The sequence below is a fragment of the Colobus angolensis genome, unplaced genomic scaffold (assembly GCF_000951035.1).
Source record: "Colobus angolensis palliatus isolate OR3802 unplaced genomic scaffold, Cang.pa_1.0 Scaffold6, whole genome shotgun sequence".
NCBI lineage: Eukaryota > Metazoa > Chordata > Mammalia > Primates > Cercopithecidae > Colobus > Colobus angolensis.
This window is the reverse complement of record NW_012119598.1, coordinates 19008849-19020194: the sequence shown is the minus strand read 5'-3', so window position 1 is coordinate 19020194 and position 11346 is coordinate 19008849. Positions and strand designations below refer to the sequence as shown.

Sequence of the window (11346 nt, the reverse complement as noted above, 5' to 3'; positions counted from 1 at the left end):
CGCGCGGCGCGGCTGGAGGGCGGGCGGGCTGGAGGCGCGGATGCTGGACTTTGCAACGTCGCTTTCTCTCTGTGCTTTCAGAACTGGAACTGAACACCAAGTGCGTGGTGGAGATGGAAGGGAATCAAACGGTCCTGCACCCTCCTCCTGCTAACACCAAACAGGGAGAAAGGTAAAGCGGGTTCCGAGAGGGCGGCTGGGAGGATCCAGCCTCGCGGGGTCCTGCAAGTTTGAGCCGGGAAAATGGGAGTGCTCTTTCCTATTGTTAGGAGGACGGCTTCAAGTTTGTCGCCCGCTCCTGTTTGAAGCTGTTGCAAGTCCAAGTTCCTCTCCTCCCTCGCCCCCCTTCCCCTCCATCTAGAGCGGCGGCAGGCAGGGCACCCTGGCCACAGCCAGCACCAGTCAGCTGAGTCCGGGCGGGCTGCGAGGCACCCGGGAGGAAGAGGGCCGGATGGGACCCTATAGGTGATTCGCCCAGCCGCCACATTTTACAGACAGGAAAACTGAGGCCCGAGGCCGGCAGGTGACCAGCCTACGTCCTCATTGTTCGTGGAACCCAGTGCTCGGGATTCTTTTCGTCACTGCAGCGTTTGCTTCCTTTGGCAGAATTGTTTAGGGATAGTGTGTGTAAAATGGGAGGAAAAAAATAGAGCAAGAGTCTTGTACGATGCAGACTCAGGCTGGGCTGGTTAACACCTATTTTAGTAGTTGTTGCTGAGTTGAGATAATGCCTCAATGTAATGCGCGAATTTTGATTTTCAAAGAAACAAAAGTAGGGCCCTGAACTGTATAGACACTGAGGGATGTTTAAAAAGGGGCTGTATTTACTAGATGGCAACATATTTGCATTTGAAAAGTGGTAACTGTTGGATCCTTATTATGTTCCATGCAGCAGTATGGGATAATGCCCCAAAATAATTTGAATATTTGGCATTTTTCTAGTAAGCCTCTGAGAAGAAATCGGTTGGAATTCATTCAATATAATAATGCAGTAGGTTGTGAATATATACGTGTGAAAAAACGGGATAGTTTACAAAATTAATTTTCATTGGAAATGAATATCAGTTTTTGTTTCCAAGAATCACCTGTTGATCGATGGAATACAATTTAGTGAATTTCGTTCTTCAGAGATTTTCACTGAAGAGAGACTCTGAAGCAGGGTTTGTTACATTATTGCCTAGAGAAGCGATGCCTCCATTCTATAATGTGTGGTGTTCAAGCTCAGTTTTGCCAAATTTGGGGAAAGAAATCATGAGGAGATAAGATTGGAGATTCTTTGCTTTTCGTGTTGAGCATAGCAGTTTTTATTCAGTTTGCAAACATTCTGCTACCTTTAGCAGATTCTGGTGGTGATACTAAATAGCTAAGCTATATTTAAAATGTTGTATTTAACACTGGATGTAGTGTTTATTGTACATTGTACTGAATGTTGTTTAGTAATGGATATATTTTTAGATGCATTTATAGCAGTGTAGAAAGTATAGTATATTTCATGGTGATAGTAAGTCAACTCATTGAGTACATTAAATATTTACAGATTAAATTAGATGCCCAAATCACCAACGAATGTACCGCCCCAGTCCCCCGCAAACTGGATATCGTTATATTGTTTCGGGAAAAAATTCTATTGGGTCAGATTCCTGAAAGCAGTCTGGGGGAACAGGTAGAATATTTTTTAGCTTCAGTTGTGTAGCTGCTGCTTGTTTTCCTTGCTGGCTTGGCACCTGCTCCTTGTCACTCTTAACCATAAGGAGTGCGACTGTTAGCTACTGTTTAATGACATGAAGTGTTGTCATTTGTGAAGAGAAACAGATTTGATTTTGTGGAATTTGGATAGAATCTATAACTGTGGACAGTTGGTTCCAAATGCTAAGTAATCAGTTGATCATTTTTCGGGCTGAACCATGTTAGTTACTAATCAGGATCTTTTAGGTAAAGATTTGAAGGGTGATTTTGGGATCTATTCATCTGCTTACTTACTGTGATAGTCCCTTATCTGGAGTTATAAAAATAGCATTGAAATATGGGTACTCTCGTGTTTTGTCCTTCTGACAGATCTAATTCTTTGAGTAGCAGATGAGCTTTCCATGGGATTCTGTCTGAGTACCGGTCATTTCATTTACAGACAACTGAGGAAACAGTGCTCCTTGTACATTAGGATTACTGTCTTTGCACAGATGAAGACACCAAATGCATTTTTATTTTCATTGTGCAGCTTGGTTTCATATTTCTCCACAGACTTTTCCCTTAAAGTAACAGTGCATTTAAAAATAGAAACAATTCCTCCCTTGGGTTCTGTGTTGATTAATTGCAGCAATGCTTCATGCTATGTTTGCAATTCATTTCTGTCTTTGGTTTTTAGATAGTGCTCAGGGCAGGGCAAAGGTGAAGAGTAGAATACTGAGAATGTTATTATTTTTCATACCTACAAGTCCAAGGTTTGAAGTGTAAGAGGTCTTTAAATGCATATTGGCAAACCTGTGTCAAATTGAGAAGTACTGTTTTTCTGAAAGTTGCAAGAAATTACCAAAGAATTAACCATGGATAGAAATTCAAGGTTAGTGGGTGAAAGTTTTCAGTCTTACCAGTAACAGCAAGTGAGAGTGCACTGATGTCCAGGGGAAAAAAACAAACAAACAGGTGGGGTCAACTTTCATGATTTCCCCATTTACAAAACCAAAGCCAACACTGTGTAGCTAGGACTAAAAGATCAGAGGATCTCTGAGGTTAAAGATGTTTGTTTTGTTGCTGAAATTCTAGTATTGTAATACATTGCATAGGTCCCGGTTAGTAGTTGCTATGTATACTGATCACCATTCTGAAACATTAAGACATATGGATTTGTTTCTTAAAATACCATTGCATTGCTCTCCAGGAGACATGAAGTTCAGATCATTTCAATACCATGCTCAGCGTAGGGGATTCTAAGATACTTGTGGATCTAGTACCTACACCAGAGTCACTCACCTTGGAGAGAGAGGGGAGAGAGAGGAAAAAAATCGTTAAAATACAACGTGGTAAATTACACTGGTGTATACTTTTGCTATTTCCTGAACCACATAATTTCGAAATTCTCTGTTTCCTTTTCTTTCTCTCCCTTGAGGCTGTGAACTCCCTGAAGGCAGGTACCTTGCCCTACTTCTCTTTATGCCTCATGCTCCCGCATACTGGCACTTAGCAAGGGCTTAGCAAATGTGATGGGAACATTGAAGAGGGGCTGTGGATGCTACCCAAGGTCCTGGCAACTTGCCAAGACAGGTGGTGTTTGTGTGGTCTTATGGATGCTGAGAGTACAGGTTCACTTTTGCAAGATGAGGAGAGAGTCCTTTGTCAAGGAAAGTGAAAGCATACAGCATACCTGCCACATGTTGCTTCTGGGTGATTGTACGTGTGTGAGTGAGGGTGTGGAGTACGATTCAGAAGCAAGGCAGTTCTGGACTGGGTGAGGTGGCTCACACCTGTAATCCCAGCACTTTGGGAGGCTAGGGTGGGTGGATCACTTGAGGCCAGGACTTCGAGACGACCCTGGCCAACATGGTGAAACCCTGTCTCTCCTAAAAATATGAAAATTAGCCGAGTGTGATGGAGCATACCTGTAATCCCAGCTGCCTGGGAGCCTGAGGCGGGAGAATTGCCTGAACTTTGGAGGTGGAGGTTGCCATGAGCCGAGATCGTTCTACTGCACTCTCACCTGGGCAACTGAGTGAGACTGCATCTCAAAAAACAAAACAAAACAAAACAGCAAGACAGTTCTGGGGGTGGGGTGGGTGTGGGTGAAGGGATGGAGTAGGATGAAGGGAACAATGGAATGAGAATCCCTAACTTGCTATAAAGGGTGGCATACACAGTGAAACGTCTTCCTCTTCACCCCTGCTGTCATCCCGACTTTGCCCATTTCTTCACCTCTCTGAAAATGGGTAGCCACTGTCATTTAGTTCTCATGCCTTTTTTCCAGATATATATGTGCCTTTTTAATACACACAACTATGTACACAAATAAGTATCTTATTTATATGTATTTTAAGCAGTATCTTTGGTATCTTTCTTTTTTTTTTTGAGACGGAGTCTTGCACTGTTGTCTGGACTGGAGTGCAGTGGCGCAATCTCAGCTTACTGCAACCTCTGCCTCTCAGGTTCAAGCGATTCTCCTGCCTCAGCCTCCCAAGCAGCTGGGATTACAGGCTGCCATCACCACACCCAGCCAATTTTTTTTGTATTTTTAGTAGAGATGGGTTTCACTATGTTGGCCAGGTTGGTCTCAAACTCCTGACCTCGTGATCCGCCTGCCTGGCGCCTCCCAAAGTGCTGGGATTACAGGCGTGAAACACTGCACCCGGCCCCCTTTGGAATCTTTCAATACCGGCATATTAAGACTTACTCATTCTTTTTTACATTCAGTGTGAATGGTAGTGGTGGTTTTTTAAAATATAGGTGGTTGGCTTATGGGTCTGATCCCCGTGACTTTTAGGAAGTGATGCTATGCTGTGAAAAGAATATAGTGGAACTTGCTTTCTACAGAAGTTTTGTTCTTAATTATTTTATGTAAGTGAATTGTAAGGTGAGACTCCAAAATAAAGTACGTAATAACCTACTGCGTAAAAATAAAATATTGGGCTACATATGGGCTCTCAGTAGAAGAGCATGAAAGTTTTTAGCTTCCTGTTCATATTTTCCGTATGGCAGGATGAACAATATACCTTGCAAATCGTGTGAGGGAGGGTCAGTGGAAGAAAGCTTCCCCTTAATCAACTTTGTGTGTATTTTCTAGTTTATTCACCAGCGGTATCCCTATCTGAACATCTGAAATCCAAAATGCTCCAGATACCTGGGGGCCAGGCGCAGTGGCTCACACCTGTAATCCCAGCACTTTGGGAGGCCAAGGCAGGCAGATCCCCTGAGGTCAGGAGTTTGAGACCAGCCTGGCCAACATGGTGAAACCCCGTCTCTACCAAAAAAACAGAAAAGTTAGCTGGGTGTGGTGGTACACACCTGTAATCCCAGCTACTTGGGAGGCTAAGGCAGGAGAACTGCTTGAACCCGGGAGGCGGAGGTTGCGGTGAGCCGAGATCGAGCCGTTGCACTCCAGCCTGAGCAGCAACAGGAGCAAAACTCTGTCTCAAAAAAAAAAAAAAGAAAAAAAGAAAAAAAAAATGCCCAATTGGTAGGTATATAATGCATATATTCCAAATTCAAGAAAAATTCAAAATCCAAAACACTTCTGGTCCCAAGCATTTTGGATAAGGGCTATTCAGTCTGTAAATGTTGCAAGTTTTTATTTCTAAGCTGGCTTTCTCCACCATGCTGAAGGCTTCTAGGGTGGTTCCTTGGCTCCTGTGTCTCTGTAGACCAGAAATTTAAATATTAGTGAAAGTCATACATAATTAGAAAGATAAGTCACCTAAGAAGCAGTAATACTTCACATTATCAAATCACCTGTGGTGCTTTGAATTATGTTTTCTGTGTTGTTATTCTTATCTCTGCCCATATTACAGAGTTAATTGTAAGAAAGCAAAGAATAAGGCCGGTGCGATGACTCACCACTGTAATCCCAGCACTTTGAGGGGCTGAGGCAGGCAGATCACAAGATCAGGAGATGGAGATCATCCTGGCCAACATAGTGAAACCCCATCTCTACTAAAATACAAAAAATTAGCCTGGTGTGTTGGCGTGTGCCTGTAGTCCCAGCTACTTGGGAGGCTGAAGCAGGGGAATGCTTGAACCCGGGAGGCGGAGGTTTCAGTGAGCCAAGATTGCGCCAGTGCACTCCAGCCTGGTGACAGAGCAAGACTCCGTCTCAAAAAAAATAAAAATTAAAAAAAATTTAGGTTTCACTAATATAGGAGTGACCATTCTTCAGGCATGACATGAGTGGGAGTTGAAGGAGCGTTATAATGGACTATTTTCGTTAGCTATTAACATTTTCAATTTGTTTTAAAATAAAGGTACATGAAATCTTACTTTAAAAAACAAGACATTGGAGCTGGGCATAGTGGCTCATGCCTGTAATCCCAGTACTTTGGGAGGCCAAAGTGGGCAAGTTGCCTGAGCTCAGGAGTCCAAGACCAGCCTGGGCAACATGGTGAAACCCTGTCTGTACAAAAAAATACAAAAATTAGCTGGGCATGCACCTGTAGTCCCAGCTACTTGGGAGGCTGAGGTGGGAGTATCGCTTGAGCCTGTGAGGTCGAGGCTGCAGGAAGCTGAGATCACACCACTGCGCTCTAGCCTGGGTTACAAAGTAAGACCCTGACTCAAAAAAACAAAAACAGAAACAAACCAAAACAAAACAAAAATGAAAGTGTTGGGAATGATAGTAAGAAGTGTTAAGAAAAATAAACAGGCCAGGTGCGGTGGCTCACGCCTGTAATCCCAGCACCTTGGGAGGCCGAGGCGGGTGGATCACTAGGTCAAGAGATTGAGACCATCCTGGCCAACATGGTGAAACCTTGTCTCTACTGAATATACAAAAGTTAACTGGGCATGGTGGTGGGTGCCTGTAGTCCCAGCTATTCCAGAGGCTGAGGCAGGAGTATCACTTGAACCCGGGAGGCATAGGTGGCAGTGAGCCGAGATCATGTCACTGCACTCCAGCCTGGCGACATAGGGAGACTCCGTCTCAAAAAAATAAAAAAAAACTAAAAATAAAATAAAAGAAAAAAGAAAAAGAAACAAAACTAAAAGTAATTATAATGCAGTATAGTTTAGAGTTGTTAGTTAATATTGTTGACAGTCAACAGTTAAAAATACATTTTAAATTATGAACCTGTATATGTATATTTCAAAGTTTCATGAAAAAATACTCTTAACTGTATGTTATGTTTTTCCGTCCCCTTCTGTTAGAATTCATTAAAAAAATGATGGCTATGTCTTACTGAATTATTTCTCAACTAACTAATGAGTCACAAACTTATATTTTGAAAACCATAGGTTTAGTGAATAAGAACTTGGGCCCTGGGTTTTTTGTTTTTTTTTTTTTAAACCTGTGTACACAGGTTTAAAGTGTGAAGTAGTTATATAATTTATAAAGGCTGTGTTAAAAAAAAAAAAAAAAGGTCCCCCTCTTCATTTCTTTCCCCAGAGGCAACCACTTTTAGTGGTTTTAGTTCATTGTTTTGGAATTTCCCGCCATATTTCTGAATAACATTCTGGTAGTGCTAGTTTATTATTTGCTCTCTTTGTTCTCTTTCTCTGCTTTATTCTCACCTCACCCCCAAATTCTTCCCACCTGCTCCCTGTTTTCCCAAAATAGTAATTTTGGTTGGATCAGTATTTAGTGTTGACATTATTTATATGACTACACTGAACATTGCTGACATTGAGCTATGAGTTGTTCAATGAACTCTTGTTATACAAAACTTTTTGTTTTGCCTAGCTTTTTTCCCTCTTTTTTTCTTTATTTTGCTTCTTTTTCTATGTACTTATTACATCAACATCCAAACTCTCTGCTGCTTGCCTAAATTTTTTTCAAGACTTTCAAATATATCAGGTGCTCTTGGGAGTTCCTCCTCTTAGAGACATTTCTCCTTGGCCATTCTTGTGTGTTCTGTTGTGATCTGGTAGCCCTCTCAGCTTGGAGCAGTTGCCTCCCTGGGGTTTCCCGCACCATCATTCAGGGGATTCCCTTGACCTTTCTTCTGTGTGGAATCTCCTATTTTTCTATTTTCTTTCCCTTCTTCTTGGTTTCCTGCTTCCATTTTGTAGAGCACATCCTTCAGTAGTTTCCTAAGAAAGCATGATTGGAAGGTGAAGTTTTTTGAAACTGAAAAGTAAGTATCTTAATTCCACCTACTCACCTTATTGATAGTGTGGCTGTGTATCATATTCTACTTTAAAGACATTATTCCACTGTCTTTCTATCTTTCATTGCTTCTGTTGAGAAGTTATTTGGGTTTCTAATCCTTTGGGTGTGACCTAGTTTGTTCCCCTCTGGAATCTGTTAGAATTTTTTTTCCCTGTTTTTGTTAAATCACAATAGTGGGCCTTTTTGACCTGGAAACTCATATCTTTCAGTTCTGAAAAAAATATTATTGAATTAGTTCATTAATAAGACTTTCTCTTTGTATTCTCTGGTTTTTTCTGGAACACCTAATAGGACATGGGGTTTCCTGAACTGGTCTTCTGATGGTTTTCTTTTTTCTTTTTACTTCTCACCTCTTGTCTTTTTGTCTTACCTTTTGAGAGATTTCCTACACTATATCTTACAAGCCTTATGTTAAATCCTTATGATTAATTTTTCTTTTCTGCTATCACATTTTTAATTTTCAAGAGCTCTTTTTTTGGCCTCCTTTTTTTTTTTAAGCATTTTATTCTTGTTTCTTTTGTGGTGTCTTCTCTGTCTATCTGAGGATGTTAATGATAATTTTCTCCCTATAGTTTGCTTTTTGTTTTCTCCCTAAAGCACATTGTTTTGTTTGTTTGTTTTGGTGTATTTTATGTTAAGGACATTTCTCGGCCGGGCGCGGTGGCTCAAGCCTGTAATCCTAGCACTTTGGGAGGCCGAGACGGGTGGATCGCGAGGTCAGGAGATCGAGACCATCCTGGCTAACACGGTGAAACCCCATCTCTACTAAAAACTACAAAAAACTAGCCGGGCGAGGTGGCGGCGCCTGTAGTCCCAGCTACCTGGGAGGCTGAGGCAGGAGAATGGCGTAAACCCGGGAGGCGGAGCTTGCAGTGAGCTGAGATCCGGCCACTGCACTCCAGCCTGGGTGACAGAGTGAGACTCCGTCTCAAAAAAAAAAAAAAAAAGGACATTTCTCAGATGTAACTGTATCTCAGCTAAACTCTGGGATTTCTCCAGAGCAAGAACTAGACATGATTTATCGTTGTGTTCTCAGTGCTTAGATTCAAGAATGCCCCACACCAAAAGCATTTTGTAAATTCTCTTTGCAGTTACTATTATTATTAAAAGTTTTTGTCAAATCCCTTTTCTGTTGAACTTCCAACAATAAAAGCAATAATTTTCTTTTTCTTAAGAACTTCGATAAATGCTAGAATTGAAGGTAGTAGCTACTGTAGACAACTCAGTTACCCACATTCATAAAGATAGTTTGTTAGTACAAAAAGCTGGAATTTTTTTTTTTTTTAGATGGAGTCTCATTCTATCACCTAGGCTGGAGTCCAGTGGCACAATCTTGGCTCACTGCAACCTCTGCCCCTCAGGTTCAATCGATTCTTGTGCCTCAGCCTCCCGAGTAGCTGGGACTATAGGTGTACACCACCACACCTGGCTAAAGTTTTGTATTTTTAGTAGACATGGGGTTTCAAACCGCTGCATTGGTCGGGCTGTTTTCGAACTCCTGGCCTCAAGTGGCCTCCTGGTCCACCCTCCTTGGCCTCCCAAAGTGCTGGGATTATAGGCGTGAGCCACCATACCCGGCTGGAAAATTTTTAAAAATCATACTTTTTGCATCACTATTGCAAAAATTTTAGTTAAGAAATTGTTTTGTCCTTTTTAAAAAGGTGTATGCCTATTGGGCTGGAGGAAAATGCCATATTATATCTTTTGTCTTACATCTTTTCAGAATAGTACCAAAATGGCTAGTTTATCATCCCACTACTTAACTCAGCTTCCTGTGGCGAAATCCAGCTAGAAATAGTGGAAAACTTGAACTGTCTTCAATTTTCAATAAAATTGCACATGCCATGTACTCATATTTTTAAGAAAATTTACAGGAATAAGTTTCCCTCAAATAGTAAACATTCTCCAGATATCAGTTTATTGGGGTAATCCAACTAAAGTTACCCTTTCTCAAATCTTCCCTGGAACAAGAGCAGAGAAGATGTTTATATGTTTAGAATTTAAAGAAATTTTCAGAATATTATCTGCAAAGGAAACAGAATAGCAGAGAAATAAACAAGACATTCAGAAGCACTTAGTGAGATTACTTTGTACCTTGGCATATGAGAAATTTTTATTAATGTCAGAGCTATCAACAAAGGATGTAATGGAAATGCTAAAATTTAGATGAAAACATGTATTAAAACAACAATTGATTTATGTGAGATCCAGTAGCTATTTTTTCAAAAAAGACCACTCTACAAAATATTTCTGGATATTTAGACATGCAAATGTAAGAAGAAATTCCTCCTTGGAAATTAGTTTATTTGATATTTTACCACTGAGCAACGAGGTGAAAACTAAATAAAAACAAAATAAAGTTTTCACAGCTCTCTGTAAAATTTTATTTGTGAAAAATGTGTAATTCTTATATTCGATTGTAGTCTAAGGTTAAACTCTGTAAAATTTTATTTGTGAAAAATGTGGAATTCTTATATTCAATTGTAGATCTAAGGTTAAAAAGGAAAAGTAGGGAGGAGAATCCTCCTAGACTCACAGGACTAGAAAGACATGATAGTTCACCAGTCCAAGCCCCCTCATTTGATTGAATCCAGTGTTAATTTCATGTTACTGTGAGATTAACAATTCGGTGAGTCATTGATCAGGTAGGACTATTTTATCAAATTATCCTTGCGATGTACTTTTCACGTCAAAGCACAATCGTATCTTTTTTAAAAGTTGCATTGTTAGACACTCTAAAATGTTTCTGCATAGGTGACTTTATAAGAAGCATGACAGAAACAAAAAAGGGATATGAGAATCGTTGTCCTACCAAGCTTAACAAATCAGTTATTTTTCCTCAACCTTTATTTTGTCCTTGCCCATGTAATACAAATATTTGCTGTTATAATTTTGTGTTTTGCTTTTCTTCCGCTTATATTTTGTCATGCTACATGTAGTCATAGTCATAGTTTTCACATTTATAATTTTAATAATCGAATATATGCTCTTGAATTTTTAACCATTTCTATATTTTTAGGCCTTACAATTGTTTCTATTAGAGATTACAAATAAGAGCATCTTCATGAAACATTTTAGTGTCCTTTGCTTGCTAGTTGAAAGGCATTTCTTCTCATGATTGCCAGCACAAAAATACATCTTTGCAATTGTGTGACAACATGAACTTTTCTTTTACATTATAGTGAAGCTAAAAGTTGATAATTTCCATATTTAAGTACGAGAGACGACATGGCAAAAATGATTTTGTGTGGGCAGTAGTAACAAGATAGGTGGTATTCAAACTTGAATGTACATCAGAATCACCTGGAGGGCCCTACCCTGACAGGTTCTGATTTGGTAGGTCTAGGGTGAAGCCTGGGAATGTGCATTTCTTTTTTTTTTTTTGAGGCGGAGTCTCACTGTATTGCCCAGGCTGGAGTGCAGTGGCACCATCTCAGCTCGTTGCAAGCTCTGCCTCCTGGGTTCACGCCATTCTCCTGCCTCAGCCTCCCGAGTAGCTGGGACTACAGGCGCCTGCTACCGCGCCCGGCTAATTTTTTTTATTT

At 40.6% G+C, this 11346-nt stretch overlaps 1 protein-coding gene across 1 annotated transcript in view; it reads left to right on the top strand.

Moving 5' to 3' along the window:
* Nucleotides 1-87: 87 nt before the first annotated feature.
* The window catches only part of KIF13A (kinesin family member 13A), a 233544-nt gene continuing 222285 nt past the window's right edge, over nucleotides 88-11346 (top strand). Inside the window, exon 1 of the mRNA XM_011962918.1 lies at nucleotides 88-172. Within this exon, the coding sequence (XP_011818308.1) occupies nucleotides 114-172 (59 nt within the window). The 5' untranslated portion in view covers nucleotides 88-113. The remainder of the gene's footprint in view (nucleotides 173-11346) is intronic.